This window comes from Pelophylax lessonae (assembly GCF_965119305.1).
Source record: "Pelophylax lessonae genome assembly, chromosome: 4".
Classification (NCBI taxonomy): domain Eukaryota; kingdom Metazoa; phylum Chordata; class Amphibia; order Anura; family Ranidae; genus Pelophylax; species Pelophylax lessonae.
This window is the reverse complement of record NC_138771.1, coordinates 345,029,037-345,051,876: the sequence shown is the minus strand read 5'-3', so window position 1 is coordinate 345,051,876 and position 22,840 is coordinate 345,029,037. Positions and strand designations below refer to the sequence as shown.

Sequence of the window (22,840 nt, the reverse complement as noted above, 5' to 3'; positions counted from 1 at the left end):
ATTTGCAGCTACCACTTCTGCAGGAAGGTTATTCCATGCATCCACTACTCTCTCAGTAAAGTAATACTTCCTCATATTACTTTTAAACCTTTGCCCCTCTAATTTTAAACTGTGTCCTCTTGTGGTAGTTTTTCTTCTTTTAAATATGCTCTCCTCCTTTACCGAGTGAATTCCCTTTATGTATTTAAAAGTTTATATCATATCCCCTCTGTCTCTTCTTTCAACAAGAAAAAAAAAACTGTAGGCCAGCCTAGGATAACCCCCCCTACTACCAGCATGCCTCAGCTTTGTAGTTAACCCCTAGGCGGAGACAGTATGCAAATATGCGGCCTCTCGGCGGGTGAGCCTTGGCGCCAAGTGGCCGCATATTTGCGTACCAATTTGCCAACGCTTCTGGCAGAGTTACCGGCAGCTAGCAGAAAGCTCCTGTTCACTTCTTCCATTCGAGTGCTTTAAAGTCATGTGATCGCCGTGACAGCCAATTTACGGTGGTCACATGATCATAAACCCCACCCCCGCCATTTAAAACCTCTTAGAGGACTGGGCAGCGTTGGCGCAAAGGGGTTAAGCATACCCAGTGCATGCTCATAAACACAGAAGGGTGGGACCTATGTCTCTCAATATACATTAAGAAATGTAACAGGGACACAGCAAGATTCCATTCACACCAGCGTTATGCAGTGGCTGATGTATGGTGCAGACCAGCCAGATCAGCGCAGTGGTGATGTGCCAATCCCTTTTTTCTTAGAGAGATTTTAACGAAATGTCACACAGTGACATTTCATAAAGGTCTATTGGCCAGCGCGGCTGGAAAAACCAACGTAGTTCTACCACGCTTGTTGTGAATGGACCACTTTGAATGACAGTTGCGTGGTCATGCAACACTGCACCAAAATGAAATTTGTATAATTTTTTCATACAAATAGACCTTTCTTTTGGTGGTATTTAATCCCCACTGTTTTTTTTTTTTTGCTAAATAAAAACTAAAATTTTTTTTTGGGGGGGGGGGGGACACGCTTTGTTTCTGTTATAACATTTTGCAAATAATCTTTCTTCATACATTTAGGCCAAAATGTATACTGCTAGATTTCTTTGGTGAAAATAACCCAAATCAGTGTATATTATTTAGTTTGTAGGAAAGTTGGAGAGTCCACAAAATATGGTATACCGTATATATCTGAAAATCGATTAGGTCTGACAGACTCATTTTTGAGGCTCAAAAATGCCAGGACAGTACAAATACCCCCTAAATGATCCCTTCCTGGAAAGTAGACAGTCCAAGGTACTTCGTAAAAGGCTTGGCAAGTTTTTTTTTTAAGTTGAAATTGTTTGGCACAATTTTTTGGAAAATTAAGAGACTTAAAAAATATATTTTTTTTTTTCCACAAATGTTTTTGTTCTTGGTTACATACTGTCACCAGTTCAGTACAGAATCATCATATGACTGGTGTGTCGGTGATCAGGGATACTGGCTGGTGACAGTATGTTAAAAAAAATTAAATATTTTTTCTATTACTTTATATATATATATATATATATATATATATATATATATATATATATATATATATATATTTTTTTTTTTTTTTCACATACTGTCACCAGTGCAATACAGTGTTACTATAGTAACACTGTACTACTCTTAGGAGGTGATTCTATATACTATGATCATCACAATAGTACACAGTAATTGGCATGAATGGAAGCCATCGATTATGCACAATTGTCATGTTATCTGCTGTGATTGGTCACATGGTACCGGCAGCAGCCCGATGCACCTATTTGTCCTCCGCTGTGTCTGGTGGACACAGCGGGTAACAGATCATGCTGCAGCATGGTCCATGGGCTGCAATCTTGGGAGCACATCATATGATGTCCATTCAGAATGGCGAAGGTCCCATTCGGCCATCATTTTACTACAGGCCGGACAAGAAGCAGTTAAGCAAAATTTGGTGTCAACAGGACAGTCAATGAGTAAAATTCAGTTGGCACCAGATTTAAACCTTTTGATATGGAGGAAGGGGGGTATAAATACTATCAGGTCTGTTAGAATATGGAGTGCAGTGGGCAGTGTGGTCAGCACTAGTGCCTATAGCATAAAGATGTGCCTATAGATGTGAAAGCCTATGGACAGAATCACACTGTGGCTGACAACCCTATCCGACTGATCCTAGTAGAAATGGCAATAGTCAGAATAACATTTTCAGCCAATGCCATGTTGTAATTGGGAGTTCCCTTCTGTTCAATAGCCAAGAGAATCATTTCATTTTACCCACAAACTGAACAGATCAAGCAAACTAATAATTTTATATATCAGAAGTTTCGTAGGGATAAGCAGGTCAGGAAGGAGATGATGATTCCAAGAATACTAACATCTAGTGAATTGGTCAAGTAGACAAGGTTTTCTAAAAGAACAGCCTGCTCATCAAATTCCAACTCTAGGTCCAGAATACGAAGTCCTTTCTTTTCAAGGTTTTCCTATAAGGATATACAAACAGTGAATGGTTAATAAAACACCAGCACTCTTACTAAACAAAATGCATATATGCATATGGCAAAAGTCCTCTACTAGGTTTCCCTGCTTGTGCGCAACAAGAATTATGCCACTTGTTAAATTAGATATCTGAAAGCCTAAAGTATACCTCAACAACATAAAATGATATATTTTGCTCATTATATATTGATGCTCAAATCTATTATAACCACTTGGAGTAGGTCCCTGTAAACAGACCCCTTCAGGCCATCCTTCAGTGCTGTGATAGTTTAACTGGCAGCTACTTGGTTATGCGTACCCAAATTAATATATATATATATATATATATATATATATATATATATATATATATATATGTGTATACATACACACATACATACGGTATATATTTCTTTTTTGAGGCAGAGCTTACATTTTGGTAATATTTAATAACCACTGGGTTTTGTTTAATCTTCTCTATATAAAAGGCAAATAAACCCCCATAAATTTTGAAAAAACACTTCCCTTACTTTCAGTTTAAAATATATGTTATCCCTATTGTCTGTCCTAAAACAAACAAATTAAAAATGCCAGGACAGTAGAAATGTCCCCATACTGTCTCCTCCACCAATGGGTATTTTGAAAGATTGCAGGAAAACATTAAGGACATCTTTATTGTCTGGGTCTGGATGTTCCTTCTGGGCTAGCTAAGGGTGTATCAATCATTCTACCTCTTCAGTGTCATGATGGACAATCAGATCCAGGGGTTCTTAGCCAAGAATAAACCTGCTAGTTCTCTGCTGCCTGGAAATTCCTTTTCCAAAAGCTGAGAATCCCCATTCTACTGCACCTATAGCTCAGTCCTCCTTCTTACATGGTACCACCTGCCTCTCCTTAAAGTGATCGTTAGGTCTAGTTTTTTTAAATAACCAACATGTTCCACTTACCTGCCCTGTGCAGTTGGTTTTACACAGGGCAGCCCAGATCCTCCTCTTCTTGGGTCCCTCGATGCTGCTCCTAGCACTTCCCTCCTGCCGAGTGCCCTCATAGCAAGCAGCTTGCTATGGGGGCACCTGTGCTAGGCTGCAGCTCTGGGTGTCCATTCAGACACGAAGCTGCCTTTCAGCCCTGCCCCCTCTGATTGGCTAACTGACTTTGATTGACAGCCGTGGGAGCCAATAGCACTGCGGCTGTGTCTCAGCCAATCAGGAGGGAGAGTCCCTGACGGTCGAGGGACTCGTGGACATCGCTGGACAGCGATGTGGCTCAGTGAAGTATTAGGGGTCGCTGGGGAGGCTGCTACACATAGAAGATTTTTTATCTTAATGTATAGAATGCATTAAGATAAAAAAACCCTTATGATTTTACAACTCCTTTAAGTTATGAAATGCAATCTCTATTCAAAAATGCTTGAGTGCCGGTTCACACTAGCGCAATGCCAGACATCGCATGTACTTTGCACTGCATTGCTGTGCAGATCACATGCGATGTCTGTGTGATTCAAAACTGTAAGGCTGAACTAGCATCGCATTTGGACCAAAATGGTGCGGGACCCTTTTTTGGCCGGCACTGGAATCCAATCGCATGGGTGCTTACACCCAATGCGATCCGATTCCTGCACCATTTGATGGGTTGCACTGTAATATGCAATCCTATCTGGGGGTGTCATTAATTTTCTATTGATCGCCGCATCGGCTCGCCTAGGGCAGTGTGAGCTGCCTGCGAGTCCTATGCGATGTGGGAACAGCCACTGGAATCGCGCTGGTTCCCGCATCACGCTAGTGTGAATCGGCACTTAAGAGTTCATTAGAGATTTGTTACCCAAAAGACCTTCCAATTGTGTGCTTTCATCTGCAATGAACAAAAATCAAATGCACATACTATTTGTCCAAAATAAATATAAACTGAGGTCATACTGAACACAACTGAATACAAGATTACCTTGATCATGGCAACAAATGGCATTACTCTCTTCATGTATTTCTTCAACTCTGGTAGGCTGTTCAGCTCTGTGGCTATAACTTTGTTGTCTGGTAGACTACCAGCATTTGCCTAAAAAAAAAAAACAAAAAAAAAAAACCCAGAACATATCATAAACCATGCTACACTCAAGAACAATTACTGATTAGTCATCCTTTAATGTTAAACAAATGACTGATCTACAAAGCTATCAAGAATGTCTGATATCTTCAAATATACAAAAGGCAATAGAACTTCCCATTACATATTAGAGGATGGTATGCATAGCTACTGTAAGTATAATGTGCTTTAGGTGTACATACTTAAAGCTCATCGCCACCAAAGTAACCATTCATACTGACATACTCATGATGTTCCGGAAGTTTAAAAACGCCTCTACAGTAACAGATCCAGAAAATCACCCTTTCCTTCTGCTTTGCAAATAACACCCCTACATGGGAGGACTAATTGCATGCATAGCCATACTAGTACACTATATTTCTTTATTTGCAGAGATTTCATGGGTGGGGAGTTTGATCCATAACCCAAAAAAGCATGTTATGCTTTTAGCTATTAGTTAAGCTAAAGCTTTTATAGCTTTGCCTTATCCTAATATTTTAGTTGATATTATACAGAATAGCAAGACAAATACAGGATGTAGCAACTACACTTTTTTTTAGACCTGTACATATTAGAACTGCAGGGTGAAGCTACCAGTCATTCTGCAAGATTACCCATGGGGAGCTAAGAGTGTGCGAGAAAAGGATCTTTCCCGCTCACAACCCCTTCTGCAACATGAATGTATTTGAAAGATTTTTCACAGTCTAGTGGTGCAGTGAAAGCCATGCCAAAAAAATGCCAAGTGTAGGCTAGTGTACAGGAAGCCTTAAAGGGGTTGTAAAGGCAGAAGGTTTTTTTCACTTAATGCATTATCTGCATTAGGGTAAAAAACCTTCTGTGATCAACTCCTCGTCCCAACTCCCCCCCCCCCCCCCAATTACTAACCTAAGCCCACTCTCGAGCCAACGCTGTGCCCAGGAGCAGTAGTGCTGCTCATTCTCCCTCCTCACAGGACACAGAGGTAGAAGTAGGAGGTGTCAAATTAATCCTGTGATGAGGAAGCGGGGTGGGGGTGGGAGGGATGAACATGGTTGAGCTGTGTGTCAATAGATGCAGCAGCCCAGCCTCAGGACTGACTTTGAATAACTGCTCCCATAGCAAACAGCTTGCTATTGAGGCACTCAAAGGGAGGAAGAGCTAGGAGCGCCACAAAGGGACCCCAAAAGAGGAGGTTTGGGGCTGCGCTGTGAAAAACTATTGCACAGAGTGGAAAAGTATAACATATGATTTTAAAAAAATAATACTAATAATCAAACCTTTAGAATCACTAAGGTCCTTGGCAGCCTTTAGATTTAATTAATATAGCTTAAGAGACAATAGATTAGTATGCATTAATTTTAAAACTACATTTTAAATAAGGTATTTCATTTTACTGTACATACAACAGAACAAGGGAAATGAAGATCATTCTACATAAGACAACAATAGTTACCTGGTAATGCTTGCGAAGAGTTGTTAGTGTGATGTGCTGCCATGGTGGGTAGGTCTTGGCCACATAGATTGTGCAATGAGATGGCTTCTGAGGTGGCTGTTTATCAGCTTTCTAAAAAGAAAGAAAACATGTAACTAAATTACCATATTGGCAAGTAACAAATCTGTAGGTTGCCTTGTTTTGAACTGATAGTTGCCTGGCTATCTGATTGTTATACTTCTGGAGGTAAAGCAGAAGACATATTAGAAGTGCTGGGTCCAAAAGGGTAAAATTGGATTTTTGTACTCACAGTAAAATCCTTTTCTCTGAATTCAGACAGACAGCTCCATATTCTTCACCATAGGGTTATGCTGCCCTCTACAGGTGTAGGACTAGGCAGATAACACGACAGCTTGATTATGCCCCGTGGGCTGTCCGCAGCTGGCATAATCCCCCTCTCTCCTTAAAGATACTCAGTTTTGTTACAAGCAGTAACAGAAGCATAAAAGCTCCTTAGAGGGCTGGGTGCTGTGTCTGTCAATAAACTCTGAGAAAAGGATTTTACGGTGAGTACAAAAATCCAATTTTCTCTTCCGTTCATTGACAGACACTGCTCCATATTCTTCACCATAGGGACATCCGAAAGCAGTGCCAAACATGAGGGGTGGGAATAACAAACCAAAAGCTAAACACAAGCCAATCCAGGTAATAGTAGCCCAACTAGAACAGGAGCCCAATCTGAAATACACCCTCAAGAGAGAAAAACAGACCCTCTAAATCACAGTCTGCAAAACTTTGTGGCCAAAGGAGGGATCCACAGAAGCCAAAACATCCACTCTGTAAAACTTTAAAAAAGTACGCTTTGGCGACGAAGTGGCCGCCGTGCACATCTGCGCCACTGACGCCTCATGACGGAAGGCCCAAGAAGCCCTAAGTGCCCGAGTAGAATGTGCCATTACAGGGAAAAGGGGGGAACCGGACTCTTAAGCGAATAAGCCTGGGTCACCGTCTGCCTGATCCATCTGGAGATGGTAGCAGAGGAAGCCCCTTCCGCGGCCCGTCCGTAATCACACAAAGAGCGAGTCTGACTTCCGAAAGGACTCAGTGGCTGCCAAATCAACCCGAATAGCTCAAACAACACCCAGAGTATGCGAGGAAAATTCCCTGGGATGAGTTGGCCTGTGACACAAGGATGGCACCACAATGTCCTCATTCGATTGGAAAACAAACAATTCTCGGGAGGAACGACGGCCGTGGTCGCAGAACCAATTGTTTCCTGTGAACCACCAGATAGGGAGAACAACGACAAGACAAAGCCTCTAACTCTACACCCTGCGAGCAGAGATAATAGCCACCAAAAAAGAAATCTTTGTGAAAGCTTAAGTAAAGGGATCTCCCCCAGGTCTTCAAAGGGAGGTTTTTGAAGAACCGTCAGAACCAGGTTCACATCCCACGGTGGCAGAGGAAAACGTACAGGCAGAAAAAAAAAAATGACAAACCCCTTGAAGGTATGTACACACCAATGAATGGGAAGCCATAGGTCTTTGAAATAAAAAAATGCAGAGGCAGACACTTGGCCTTTCACGGTGCTCAAGCTAATTTCTCACTAACGCGCTGTTGAACAAAGGCCAAAACTGGAGCCACCGAAAAGGAACGAGGATGGACTCCTCAAACTTCACACCAGGAAATGTACGCTTTCTACGTTCGATGATAAAGCTTTCGAGATGTAGATTTCCTCGCTTTCAATATGGTTGGAATCACCGGGCTGCGATGGGAGGCCTGCGCCTCTGTGGGTGCATCCGGGCTGGGGGCGGGGTGTCATGCCTCCCATCGGCGCCATGCCTGGCGTAAATGTTGCATGGCGCCTATTTGGCGTCATGTTACCAGGGCCACCTCTTACGTCCATCTGCGTCATGGACGGCTTGCGCCTACCCACTTCCGGTCTGGAAGACTGGATGTTGGGGGGAGCATCTTCCGTCCATAAATGTTGACGCTAGCATCGCGCTGGTGTGGACTTATTTGCACACATCAGGGTATCCAGCTTGAATCAGACCGGTCTTAACCTTCACTAGACTCTTTTGGACGATCTCTTTACTCATGTTTTGGTAATTCTGATATTATCACTTTAATGAGTTTCACTGCATTTATTCTTTTAGGCACTTCTATCGAGCACCTCAATCTATTTTTTTCTCACTTATCCCCACTATGTTCTCATTTTTCCTTCCCCCCCCCCCCCCCCACCGCCCTTACTCCAGCACTCCACTTTGGCACTCCTTACAGGTCATGAGGGGTCTTTCTTTTCCCTTATCACTTTCTAACACACTCCTTTTTTTCCCCCCACATCTCTCACCTCTATATGGCATGTCCATTGTTATGCAATATCTCTTGGCACCTCCTATTAGGGTACTATCTTGGTGATTATATTTTGGCATTCCCTGGGCTTACATGGTTGTATTATTTATACCTTTTAACCCATGCTAATCTCTAAATTGAGTTTCTTATCTTAATGATCCTACATATTTACATTTATACTTTCAGATCCTGTTGGCCCCAGTCTGCCGCCATCATTCCTTTCTGGAGTGCTGCCTCTACATTTTGAGCCCCACTCTGCATGTGGTCCCCTCCTCTCCGCTGGCCCTTTCCCCCTTTGATGTGAATGGTGTCCATGCCTCAGACCCGGGTCGGGCTCTCCTGTTCCAGCACTGGATGTGTTTTGGCATATGACATTACTTAAGGTAGTGGAATTCCACACACCTTTTTATCAGATTTTTTAGATTTTAGATTCCGATTTTTTGTATAACAATTATTTCAATACAACTTTTACTTCCAATTTCAGATACTATTTATATCTAAGCTCCTGACGAATGGACGGAGGTCCATGAAATGCGTAGAGCCTACAATAACTCAGATGTTTTATCTAATTTTGATATATTTAGAGACTGAGTTTACAGAGACATGATCTCATATTGAATTCGCTATACCTCTTGGAGATCCATGTTTGATCCCTGTTGTACTGTATTTACCCATATTCAATATGTATTACAATTTATGTCATCTCTCTGTATGTATCCATATATCATTGTTTATACATGTATCAATTCAATAAAATGTTATATGTCCAGTTGATCTCATTCAAAGTCCCATATTTTTTGTTTGTGTTTTTGCATATATTAGGGATGCAGACAACTAGACTTCTCATGTGGCAGTTCATAGTTTGTTTTGTTCATGGAAGGAAGGTACTTTTACCCCCCATTAGACACCTAATGCTGTCATCCAGGGTAGCCCTGAACAGGTGCTCGCACTGAAAAGGCAATTCAATCAGGGCCTTTTTGGAGGTTTGATCTGCAGATCAACACGTTAGCCACAAAAAACACCTAAGCACCACTGCCAAGAGAGATCGCTTAGAGACTCACGGGAACCGCATCCAAAGATGCATCGCAGACCAACTGCAGACCCTGGACCAACAGATCTGACAGTTCGTGGGGGGGGGGGGGTTTGAACTTGCTGCCCCCCAGGGCCAGATGCACAAGCGTCACCCACAACTGCAGTGACAGACACCAGATTGGAGGCTGCAATAAGGCACCAGCTATAGTACCATGTAACAGCCTTAGAGATTCTGCCCGCCTGTCAGCCAGATTCCTAAAAGCCAGGGATACTACCACTGGAAACATGGTTGCCTTAATCAACCTGGAAATAGGGGAACCCATCGCCTGTGGGACCGCCCACTTCCTCAGAAAGGACTCCTCAAAGGGATCTTGTGACCAGCAAGAGTCATATTTAACGCACCCAGCACCGATATTCATCTTATATTAACAATTGTGTCTAAGAGAACACCATAAACGCAAGGGACAGCGTGTGGGTGACAAACGGAACAGATATGTCCGCAGCAGCCTCGGCTGCTTCCTCCAACATAAATGGCTCCTGCACGGACGGAATGAGTGCATCTACGAGCGCCGTTCTGTGCGGCACTGCAGCCATGGAGGAGTCATCCTCCGTGTCTAATGGGTCAGGGAAACGTGGACTCAGACCCCATAGGGTGGCCCCATCCGCAACAACCGAACCAGATGCAGGATCTGATGAGATAGGAGAGAGCAGGGGCCGCATTTGCTAAGCCAATGCCCTATGCCATTCTTACCCCACACAGGGGGTCGGCAACTCAAGCCCCCCACAGGGGGCATTGACTGAGGTTTGCAAAAAAAAAAAGGGGGGAGGGTCACTTACAGGACCCCGCAAGGGGGTCACCCATGGGCGCCCGCTCAAGTAGGCCCCAAAGGAAGCTGCAAACGAACCCCCTTTTTGTCCATTAGGAAAGGTGGATGTCCCACAGTACCATATCAGCTAAACCTGCCTGGGACCCTATTCTCCCTGTTCCCTCCCCAGAGCCGCCCAAACCAAAAGAAAAGAAAGGAGGGACCGACCACCCCAGGGAGTACCTGCGCCCCACACTGCATACAGGGAAGGAGAGGAGGGGGCCCTTACTTACCGATCCAGCAAAGCGTGCAGGTAACACTCCCAAGACAGGAACCTCCTCGCCACTGAAGTGGGGGAGCTGTTGGCCAGAAGGAACACTGAGACTCAGGCCAAGAACCGGTCGTGTGCGACCTTGCAAGACGTTTAACTCGCATGACAGCCCCTGTCCAGTGGGGCTATGTAGCAACCCACCGAGCGCGGAAGTACGGTCTGCGGGCGCTCGCTGGCCAGGCTGAGGGGACCACTGGAACTTCAATAGTCCAGCCCATCGCTCAGCCTGGCAGTTAATAGAAGATCTCCACAGGAAAAAAAAACAGGAAGAGATCCAAAAGTAAACAGCAAAAAAAAAGTAGACAAAAAAGCTAGGACCTAGGGCCCATCAGAGACTAGGTCCTACTACTGAACTAGGCAAACAAAAACTGAGTGTCTCTAAGTAGAGAGGGGGATTATGCCAGCCAAGGATGGCCCACGGGGCATAGCCAAGCTTTTGTGCTGTCTACCTAGTCCTACTCTTGTAGAAGGCAGCATAACTCTATGGTGAAGAATATGGAGCTGTGTGTCAATGAACGGAAGAGAAATCACCTTTCATATCCAGGTAGCGAGAAGAAGATATCTTTTAAATGGAGTGTCTGAGCATAGTGTGAAGACAGCACAGTAAGTTTGCACTCTCAGCTAGCGACCGCACTGCTGATGAAATAACTTCTATATTCTTGCAATAGTGTGTCCTGTGTAAACTTTAATTACAGCCAGCACCTAAGCCATGATGGAGGGCGAGTTTTGAGTCCCCATTGGGGACTCAAACATGGCATTCGTTTCTAACATTTTATTGAGCATAGGAAACATCTACTGGACCAATTACATTATGTGTGGTGCTCTCATCTTTGACAATATGAATAATTACTTTTGAGGAATTGACCCAGATAAAGCACATAAATCAAAGTAGAAAAAAAAGTCAAGAATTCCTTGAATCCTTGAAGTAAAGGAAAAGTCAAAACATTTTCCCTATACTGGTTCCTTGTCAGCGACTGAAACATTTAAAGTCAAAGCATAAACAAAACTGCCAGTCATCTAGCGTTTTCAGAAGTAGGAGGTCAACAATAGCAGCCAATATATTCTCCTTATGACAGATTTTCTTTAAAGATATAGAACAGTTGTATGTACTATTCAAAAGAATCTGAGCATCTAAAAACCTATTTATTCAGCTAAGCACTCAAGAGGTAATTTTCAGGGTTTCAAAGAGAAGTATGGCTTAAAAAAAATATTTATACTCGCCTACGTGATGCAGAATCTATCCAATGCTGTATCTGTCCCCCCCCCCCACCCCCCCACCGCCTCTGTAGTGAAAACTGAGGGATCAAACACTGCTCATTGCTCAGTCCTCCCCTCCACTCTGAGCAGAGAGCCGTGACCATCAGTTAGCGGCTCTCTGCTCTCACCTTCAACCCTCACTGGAACTCTGGGCTCTGGGAGGAGGCGGGAGGGGCTGGCTCAGGCTCTCGGCAGATCGATGAGAAGCTGAGCCAGGCACCGATCCAGGCTTCTGGGTGGATTCTCATCAAATGGTTGGGATCTTTCTAAAAACGGTGACAGCAGGCTTAGACTCAGTGACGTCAGCCGACGGCGGACTTCGGCTCAGTGACGTCAGCCAATGAAGGGCTTTAAATTGGTGACGTCAGCTGACGGCCGGCTGTGGCTCGGAGACCTTAGCCGATGGCCAGCTTCAGCCCGCTGCCAGCTGAAAACAGGTCACAGGAGTATAGAACAAACTGCACTCCTGTGATCCTCAGAAGTATTGCCAAAAAAGCTTTGGCTATACTTCTCATTTAAGGTATTTTTTTCCCCCCACTAAAAGGGGAGAGACTGGGGCTCAACAGTTCTGCCTTGATAGCACCAGTGCCCTGTACACATATAGATGACCTATACACACAGTGCTGGCAAAGAACAAGAACTTGTACCACTTTTAAGTGACCTTCCTTTGGAGCGTATTATATTTTCTCTATGTGTAAAGGTCTTAACATGCTGGCTTTCACCCAGCTTTGTTTTTTAAGGTTACAGTTACATATTCAACACAAATATGAATTTAAAAAAAATTAAATATAAAAATGTAGGTGTGCATATGCACCTTACAGTTAAAGGAATGAGAATGTTATAACATTTGTCCCCCAAACTAGCTGGGTTTTGGGTAATATTATAACACAATATTTGCACCCATTATTGCTATAATGTACATTTATCCATAACAACTGAATCAAGTGTAAAAGAGCACTAGAAAAGAGCAATATAGACATATAGATAATCTACAATGGTTTGGATAAATTACATTTTTCATTTTTACATGTGTAAGTGTTTATCATGGTGTTTTAAACCAGTTTTCCTACTACGTCTGTAAAATATTTTTAGCATAGAATAAACATTTTTTTTTTTAGTCTTTGCCACATTAAATACATTTTTAAATGCATATAAAGCCTCTGAACATTGCCTTTAAAAACAACATCATTGGCTACCTTCCCCTTAGCTGGAGCCAAGTAATTCTTGAGGCGTAGTCGCAGGTCATGAGCAGTTTCGGTTAGGTACTGAGAGGAACGGATAAGCACTTCATCTGCTGGACCTGCCAAAGGCCATGAGGTGTTCATGATGGAATCAGTCTGGAATAAAAGCAACACACACAACTTTACTGGGAGATATTAAGGCTCATCTCTGTTCCTTCAAGTAGTATCAAACCACAGCTTCTCTTATGCAATAACCCATTAAAGTGATTGTAAAGTTTTTTTTCCTATAAAAATATCAAGACATTTCACACTTACCTCCTCTGTTGCAGTGGATTTGCACAAAGCAGCACGGATCCTCCTCGTCCCGGGTCCCACTTCTGCGACCCTGGCTCCTCCCTCCTGTTAAGTGCCCCCTCAGCAAGCAGCTTTCTATGGGGACACCCGAGCCGAGTCACAGCTCCCTATGTCTATTCAGACACGGAGCCCTGACCCGACCCCGCCCCCTCTCTCTCCTGACTGGCTGACTCTGATTGACAGCAGTGGCAGCCAATGGCGCAGCTGCTGTGTCTCAGCCAGTCAGGAGGGAGAATCTCAGACGGCTAAGACACTCGTGGATATCGCTGGACAGAGAGGGACCTCAGGAAAGTGTTAGGGGGGCTGCTGCACACAGATGGTTTTTTATCTTAACCACTTAAGCCCCGGAAGATTTTACCCCCTTCCTGACCAGGGGTTATTTTGTGATTGGGCACTGCGTGACTTTAACGGACAATTGCGCGGTTGTGCGACGCTGTACCTAAACGAATTTGACATCCTTTTTTTCCCACAAACAGAGCTTTCTTTTGGTGGTATTTGATCCCCTGTGCGATTTTTTGATCATGCGCTATAAACAAAAAAAAGAGCGTCAATTTTGCAAAAAAAATATTTTTCACGTTTTTTTTTATATGAAATTCCCCCCAAAAAATGTAAAAATCAAAATTTCGGCCAATTTGTTTTATGCTACATCTGTTTGGTAAAAAGAATCGCAAAAAGCGTATTTTGATTGGTTTGCGCAAAAGTTATCGCGTTTACTAGCAAAGGGAAAGATTTTTGTCATTTTTGTTGTTTTTTTTTTTTTTTTAACGCGTAATGGCGGCGATCTGCGATTTTTTTTGTGGGACTGCGACATTGGGGCGGACAGATCGGACCCTTGACTGACATTTTTGACACTTTTGGGGTTACCAGTGACATTACTACAGTAATCAGTACTATACATATGCACGGTTACTGTAAAATGACACTGGTAGTGAAGGGGTTAACTTTTTTTGAGAGGGAGGTGCTGTGTGTGTCCCTAGGAGCGTGATTCTAACTGTGATTGGCTGTGGCTTGAGGTGTAGGAACAATGATCAACGGTCCTACATAGTAGAACCGTATGATCACTGTTCCTACACAGGGGAGAATGACAGGCAGCTTGTTTACATCAGCCGCCTGCCTTTCTCCCGCTGTTACGGACGATCGTGAGTGAGCGGCGGACATCGGGTCCGCGCGCTCGGTCCCCAGAGCCTCACAGGCTAGTGACGTACCGGTACGTCACTTTGCCTGTGAGGGGCTGACCGCCGCAGTATATGTACTTGCGGCGGTCGGCAAGTGGTTAAATGTATAGAATGCTTTAAGATAAAAAAACCTTCTGACTTTATAACCCTTTTAACATAGCTTTGAGTACTTTTTTAGATTACTTCCTAAAAGCATAACATGAAAAATATAATTTTTGTAAGAACTTACCGTAAAATTCTTTTCTCTGAGTCCTCTGACAGACGCAGCCAATTCAGTTTCCTCACAAATGGGTAATGCGCCCTCTACAGAAGACTAGGCAGTGAAACTATTAGAAAAACTTTTCATTAGACACACCCTTAGGGGCTGTCCCCTCAGACATTACCCCAGACACATAGTGCTTACTAATCAGTTTCGTAGCAAGCAGTGAAGGGAAAAAAAAGACAACCAACCCCAAAATAGAGGGGTGGGGGCTGCATCTGTCAGAGGACTCGGAGAAAATAATTTTACGGTAAGTTCTTACAAAAATTCTATTTTCTCTTACGTCCTCTGACAGCCGCAGACACTTCATAGTTTCCTCATAAATGGGATGTCCCAAAGCAGTGTAGGCATGAGGGGTGGGAAGAACGCAACCAACAAAACGGTAACGATCCATCAAGGCCAGAAAAAAATGTAGCCAACAGGGCAACAGGAGCTCAACCAACAGGAGCTAACCCCAAAATGAAAATTCACCCCATGAAGAGAAGACCATGTCTCTTCAGCAAACAGCAGCCTGCAAAACCTTGCGGCCAAAGGAAGCCCTTGAGGGTACCATCAAATCAATCTTGTAGAGTTTTGTAAAAGTGTGCACAGACGACCAGGTCGCCACTTTACTGAGCAACCGAAGCCTGATGGCAAAAAGCCCATGAGGCACTCTGAGCTCTAGCGTCAGAAAAGACTTGCCCTGGCTCAGAGCGGGCGACAGAAGCCACCACGAAAGCTCCGACCTCGTGAGACGGCTCAAACCAGCCATTATGTCCAAGGACTGAGGGTCCTTGTTCCATTTTGCAAGAATCTCTGCTTGCAGAGTCCTTGTGTGAAACTGGCAAAGGGGATCGCCTCGAAGGCCGACACCATCAGCCCCCATGCAGGTCCGCATGGAGGAGAGATCGCTGTCCCTGGGGGCCCTGATGTCGCCCTGCAAGGTCCGAAGTTTTTTCTCTGGAAGAAAAACCTTTGCTTGAGCGGAGTCCAAGACCATGCCCAGATAATTAAGACATACTGACGGGGTCAGTGTCAACTTCTGAACGTTGATGGTCCACCCGAACTTCCTGAGCGTCTGAACCATGACCCTCAGATCACCCGACAGTGGAACATGAACATGCCCGTAGAACGAGATCCTCCAGATAAATGAGGACGGCAAGCCCCTTCTTGTGCAGCAGAGCCAGCACTCGGGCCAAAACCTTGGTGAAGACCCTGGGAGCCGAAGCTAGACCAAAGGGTAATGCCACAAATTGAAAATGCTCCTCCGCTACTGCAAAGCGAAGAAACCGCTGGTGACCTTCGTAGATAGGGATGTGCAGGTACGCATCCTTTAAAAATCGAGGAGGCCAGAAAATCCCCTTGATTTAAGGACGCCACCACCGACCGGATGGATTCCATCCAAAACTTCTGCACCTGTACAAACTGGTTGAGAGATTTAAGGTCCAGGATTGGACAGACCTTGCCCTCCTTCCTGGGCACCATGAACAGGTTTGAGTAGAAGCCTCGAAACCTGTTCCGCTGAGGAACCGGGACAATAAAGTCCTGTGCGAGAAGATCTTGCACAGCCCCCTTGAGATCCTTTAAACGATCTGGGGACAGACAGAGATTTGATGGAAAGAACCTGTCTGCTGGACAAGATTGAAATTTGATCTTGTACCCTGTACGAATCAGTTCGTGAACCCATTTGTCTTGAATCAGAGACGTCCAGGGTTCCTGAAAGTAATGACGACGTCCCCCGACCCGAGCCGGGTGAGGGCGTCCCTTCATGCAGGGAAGACTTGGCCGCAGCACCGGACTGACCGGCCGTGGGCTTACCTGACCAAGCCTTCTTAGTTCCGCCGGAGGCTTTGAGCGGTTTACCCTTTTCCTGTGCCCCTGAGGCACAAAAAACCCCCGGTGAGCCTTGAAGGAGGGACCCCGCTTACCACAGGGGTGCCTTACCCTTCATGGACTGCGGTAGAAGAGTACTCTTACCCCCGCCCCCCCACGAGACCCTTGATTAGCTCATCTAAGGAGTCACCACAAAGCCATTCCAGCAAAAAGGGGAGATCAGACACGGTTTTTTTAGAAGCTTGATCCGCCGACCAGCTCTTCAGCCATACCATGCGGCGAAAGGCAATCCCCACCGCAGATACTCTTGCGACCAGGGGAGCCTCGTCCAGAGCGTGTCACACAGATACACCATGGTCTCGGCCATTTGATCCATGAGGTCGATGAGAGCCGGGGGAACCGACTCCGCCAGCAGGTTGCTCTTGCTCTTAAGCACCCTAATCCATTCCGTGACCATCTGAGAAACCAGCACAGAGGCGAACACAGGCTTGAGGAGTGGAGCAGGCTTGAGGAGAAAGATATTCCATGCGCCACCGGGTCCTAAACACCGGGGAGTCCACCATGGGAACCACCGTGGACTTATTCAACTGGGAAACAGTGTGATCCACCTTAGGGGACACTGTCCAGCGATTGGAAACTGAGTCTGCAAAAGGGTAACGGAGCAGAAAACGCTTAGGCACTGCCAGCATGTGCTTAATGCGCCGCCATTGCTCGTTCACGATCTCGTGAAACACCTCAGGGCAAGGGAAAACCTGACCCGACTTCTGGGCTTTTCGGGAGCCGAAGACAACCTGCCTTCCTGACTGTGTGGGCTCATCATCAATATGCAAAGTCTCCCTGACTGAGCGAACCAGTGCTTCCACCAAAGCGCAGTCCCGCGCTGCAGCTGAGGAGGACTCCTCCTCCTCGCCATCCGAGTTTGAGGACAGGGATCCCTCAGGGAGGGCAGTGTCCGTGGCAACCACTTCAGTGTCTGAATCAGAAGATTGAGAGGGCATCGGCCGTTTTTGAATAGGAACTTATGACACAACAAATTCAACTTTGGACAGACCGAGATGCTAGGGAAGGCGATCCGGATGTCCCTGATGCACACACAAGATCAGTGGGGAAATTATCACTCTGGGACTCCATGCTGGCAAATAGACAAAAAAAAGGTACACTGGCCCTTTAAATCTGCACCCCTAAACCGCGCTACCACTGGAGTCTCCCTTTAGCTAGCAGAAAAACTGATAAGAGCTAAATATGTCTGAAAAATGCCCAAAAGGACTAAGGGCCCCCTTACTGTGCCAGAACTGGATCAGCAACCGCTCTCCACGCTGTCTGCAGCAAGTGAAAACTCCCGGGAGGAAGAGACCAAATATCTCTAGAGGCCGAACCCCCCTGAGCCACAATAACATGGTGCCATAGGAAAGTATAGGAATAGCACAGAGAAAATGGCTGCCGCCCATACAGTGCGGCCTGCCCACATCCAAGATGGCACCCGAAAACGGCGCCAAACACACAGCAAGGCAGAAAATGGCTGCTGCCCTTACATTGTCAGCCTGGCTGCCCACACCCAAAATGGCGGCCGAACACAGCGCCAGCGATAAGGAGCCTAGGGAACAAGGCCACCGTGGGAATCCACTACAGGGAACCCCCCCAGGACTAGGTAGAAGCTATACACCCCCCTCCCAGGCGTTAGACGTCGCTATGGCGCCCCCATTAGGAGCAGGGAGGGCAGGACCTGTCCTGACAGGCCAGGGGGATGTTACAGAGACCACAGCTCTGACATCCCCAGGAGTGGGCCCAGATCTCCCCCACCAATGACTGTCCCAGGGACACAGGGGGGCAGTATCTTCATCATACCATGGACCGCGGGCTCCGCTCCGAGGCAGCTCACCTCCCACCCTGAGTGGGGGTGCTGCCAGCCAAGAAGGGTACGCTGCAACTCAGGGCGTTCCAGGGTGATGTGTCCCAGGGAAAAACCTCAGTTCGCAGGCTCGTCCCCATCCGTCAGGGCACCGTTGTGGCAAAACCTGGGCGGACCACAACCTGCTCACGCTCGTTGGCTCAGGCTGGGAGACCATAGATCTAGATTATACAGTGCGAAACCCCAGCCCGGCTGTCGCTTGTAGTTCACCAGGAGGATCCCCCTGACATTAGCAAGCGATAGTGAGTAAAGAAAATTAAACAAACATTTCTCAAAGAAAATAAAAACTGAGACCGGAGTCCCAGCAATGAAACCTTGGTCCTACTCCTAACACTAGGCAGCAAGAAACTGATTAGTAAGCACGATGTGTCTGGGGTAATATCTGAGGGGACAGCCCCTAAGGGTGTGTCTAGTGAAAAGTTTTTCTAATAGTTTCACTGCCTAGTCTTACTTCTGTAGAGGGTGCAATACCCATTTGTGAGGAAACTATGAAGTGGCTGCTTCTGTCAGAGGACGGAAGAGAAATAAAACATTAAATACACACTAAAATAAAACACAATTTGTGTGTGTTGGAACATTAAACCATGGAGTAAGCGTAACATTGCTGTACCTTCACTGGCATAAGACTAGGTTGAAATTTGTGCAATATAGGGGTGCAAGCATTAGGAACAAAAGTTCCAATGCATTGGAACAAAAGTACCATACATTTTAGTGCGGGGTGATTTCATAGAAAAGGGTCCTTTACTTCTTTGGTATGATTTAGATGCAGTAGGCAGCTTTTTTAAAGTAAACATGCGCAAAAGAAGAGGCGTTAAAATACATAACATTTCAGAATAAAAATACATTTCACAGAGTGCTTATTAAGATATGCATTCACATGTAAGTGCAGGCACTAAAAAAGAACTTCACTCAAAAATTTAAAAGTCAGCATCTACAAATCCTTTAATGGAAGGACAAAGCTGTTAAGGCAGCCAATATAAATACATACCTTCCCCAGTAATGACCATATATATTCACACAAATGTGGACAGATAGGAGCCAGCAGGAGCGTCTGGATTTCAATAAACCGGAACACAAGGTCACGGTGCATGCCTTCAATAGCCAGTTCTCTGTATTTATCCTTGGCAGCCTGAAAAAAAAAAATAATTGATCCAGCAAACCATAAAGACTTTCAAACTCCCAAATGACCTTTGGTAAACAGCCTTTTAAAAAACAATATGCTGCAATGCTATAATAAAAATACAATAAATGGCTCCTGATTGGATGATTGGGATAATTTTTAATAGTACTATTTCTACTACATAACCTATATAAACTTTACAGGTGGTTCTAACACTTTCTTACTCCAAAATAAAATGATCCAGAGGTTCACATTATCTGATCTCCACAAACACCCTAGGGTGAATTAACTAGTTCTGGACCGGAAGGATTTGCCACCTTAATGACCAGGCCCTATTTTGCCATTCGGCATGGCATTACTTTAACGGACAATTGCGTGGTCGTGCAATGCTGTACCCCACAAATAGAGCTTTCTTTTGGTGGTATTTGATAAAACCTGTGCGATTTTTATTTTTTGCATTAAAAAAATAGCGACAATTTTGAAAAAAAAAAAAAAAAAAATTTCACTTTCTGCTATAGAACATTCCCAAAAAAAATGTAAAAATCAAAATTTAACATTTTAAGCCAATTTGTTTTCTGCTACATATTTTTGGTAAAAAAAAAAAAAAAATCACAATAAGCATATTTTGATTGGTTTGCGCAAAAGTTATCGCGTCTACTAACTAGGGGAAAGATTAATGTCCTTTTTATTGTCTTTTTTTTTTTACTAATAATGGCGGCGATCTGCGATTTTTAGCGGGACTACGACATTGCGGCGGACAGATCGGACCCCTAACCTGACATTTTTGACACTTTTGGGGGTACCCGTGACAATACTACAGCAATCAGTGCTATAAATATGCACTGTTACTGTAATAATGTATTATGTAACAGTATAGGTGATCAAGGGGTTAAATGTGACCCTTGGGGAGTGATTCTAACTGTGGGGGGCGTGGCTTCTGAGATGACCATAGAGACTTGTGATCCTATATAGAAGGATCACAGAAGCTCTGTGATCATTTCAGGGAGGATGACGGTTGGCTGTGTTTACAACAGCTGACCGTCCTTCTCTCTCTGCGGGGAGCGATCGCGGGTGTCAGACGGCAATCGGAGCCGCCTGACACACGCCTTAGCTTCCTCACTGATAATCGGGGGTGGGAGCATGCCGCTGGCAGCGTGCGCTCGCCCCCTAGGTCATCCAAGGCGAGCGACATAGACCTCTACACCGTTGTTTTGCCTGTACGAGCTAGCCTGCCGCAGTAAATATAACGTAAGCGGTCGGGAACTGGTTAAACAAAAAACAATAACCATTACCAAACTTAATATGTGCATGGTAAGACCAGATAAATGCAAAAAGAACAAAAAAAAAAAAAAAAAAAAAAAAGATTTGTTCCTGGTGGTCAAAGCCCCAAACCCCAGCGCCACAGGAAAGGAAAGTACCTGCTATGTTACTTACAATCTGTACCTGTTCACAGTTTTATGTATACTACTTTAACACCAGGAAAGTTCATGCTCATTTAGGCTCCATTTACACCAATGCCTTTTTTCATGCTTTTTGCAGAAACACAGGACATTATTTTTTAACATGGGTCCCTATGGAATACGTTCACGTCAATGTATTTTTGTGCCTCTGTTTTTTTGGAAATGGTCAGGAACTTTAAGGCCTCATGCACACTGGACGTTTTTACAGCTGCTGTTAGCAGCGTCAGACGTTTTTTTTTGCAGCTGCAGAACGCCCATCCATGTTATTCTATGGCCTCATGCACACATAGAGCTTTTAGGAGCTCCAAGTGGCATAGGCGTTTTACAGCTCCAAAAAAAAAAAACAGGAACTGTGGGTTCAGGAGCTCCAGCGTCAAGCTGCAAAAAACGTCTGACGCTGCTAAAGGCTCCATAAGGCTCCATAACGTTGCTTAACGTGCGTTAAGCCACGTTATACGTTTTTTTTCTTCCATTCAAAATCAATGGCTCCCTACGGGAGCCTATTGATTTGAATGGAAGTCACACCGCAGGTCGGATCAGGGTGATCCGACTTGCGGTGCGACCTGCACTGTGAGAATCTTGAGGGGGAACTCCACGCCAAAATGGGGAAAAAAACGGCGTGGGGTTCCCCCCCAGGGTTCCAAACCAGGCCCTTCAGGTCTGGTATGGAATTTGAGGGTAGCCCCACGCCGAAAAGACGGCGTGGGGTCCCCCCCAAAATCCATACCAGACCCTTATCCGAGCATGCAGTCCGGCATGCCAGGAAAGGGGAGGGGACGAGCGAGCGGCCCCACCCCCCCTGGATCATACCAGGCCACACGCCCTCAACATGGGGGGGGGGGTGGGTGCTTTGGGGCAAGGGGGGCTCTGCACCCCGCACCTCAAAGCACCTTGCCCCCATGTTGATGAGGACAAGGGCCTCATCCCCACAACCCTGGCCGGTGGTTGTGGGGGTCTGCGGGTAGGGGGCTCATCGGAATCTGGAAGCCCCCTTTAACAAGGGGGCCCCCCCAGATCCCGGACCCCCTCCCTATGTGAATGGGTATGGGGTACACTGTACCCCTACTCATTCACCCCATAAAATGCAGTGTATGGAAATAACGACAGGAGACGTTTTGGAAAATTTATTAAAAATCTTCATCCGGCTCTTGTCCTCTCCGGGGGTCTTCTCCTCTCCAAGGGTCTTCTGCTGTCTTCTCTCTGAGGATCTTCTGCTCTTTTGCTGTCCGCCCTTCTTGTCTTCTCCTCTCCGGGGGTCTTCTGCTGTCTTCTCTCTGAGGATCTTCTGCTCTTTTGCTGTCCGCCCTTCTTGTCTTCTCCTCTCCGGGGGTCTTCTGCTGTCTTCTCCTCTCCGAGGGTCTTCTGCTGTCCGCCCTTCTGCTGTCCAATCTTCTTGTCTTCTCCTCTCCGGTCTTCTGCTCTTTTGCTGTCGGCTGTCCTTCTTCCTCCGACGACGTCTCCAGCGATTATGCCGGCCTCTGGTCTCTGCAGCTTATTATATAGCCATTAGGGGCGTGGCCGCCAGATGACGTCATTGGGAGACCACGCCCCCTTGTGTCACAGATGACGTCATCTGTGACACAAGGGGGCGTGGTCTCCCAATGACGTCATCTGGCGGCCACGCCCCTAATGGCTATATAATAAGCTGCAGAGACCAGAGGCCGGCATAATCGCTGGAGACGTCGTCTGAGGAGGACCGGAGGAAGAAGGACAGCCGACAGCAAAAGAGCAGAAGACCGGAGAATAGAAGACAAGAAGATTGGACAGCAGAAGGGCGGACAGCAGAAGACCCTCGGAGAGGAGAAGACAGCAGAAGACCCCCGGAGAGG

General features: G+C 45.5%; 1 protein-coding gene across 1 annotated transcript in view; it reads right to left on the bottom strand.

Annotated features, from left to right (window-relative positions):
- The window catches only part of LARS1 (leucyl-tRNA synthetase 1), a 103,938-nt gene that overhangs the window by 14,924 nt on the left and 66,174 nt on the right, over positions 1–22,840 (bottom strand). Inside the window, exons 25-29 of the mRNA XM_082254243.1 lie at positions 19,420–19,560; positions 12,938–13,078; positions 5,985–6,095; positions 4,415–4,525; positions 2,374–2,478 (exon numbers count right to left, since the gene is read on the bottom strand). Of these exons, the coding sequence (XP_082110369.1) occupies positions 2,374–2,478; positions 4,415–4,525; positions 5,985–6,095; positions 12,938–13,078; positions 19,420–19,560 (609 nt within the window). The remainder of the gene's footprint in view (positions 1–2,373; positions 2,479–4,414; positions 4,526–5,984; positions 6,096–12,937; positions 13,079–19,419; positions 19,561–22,840) is intronic.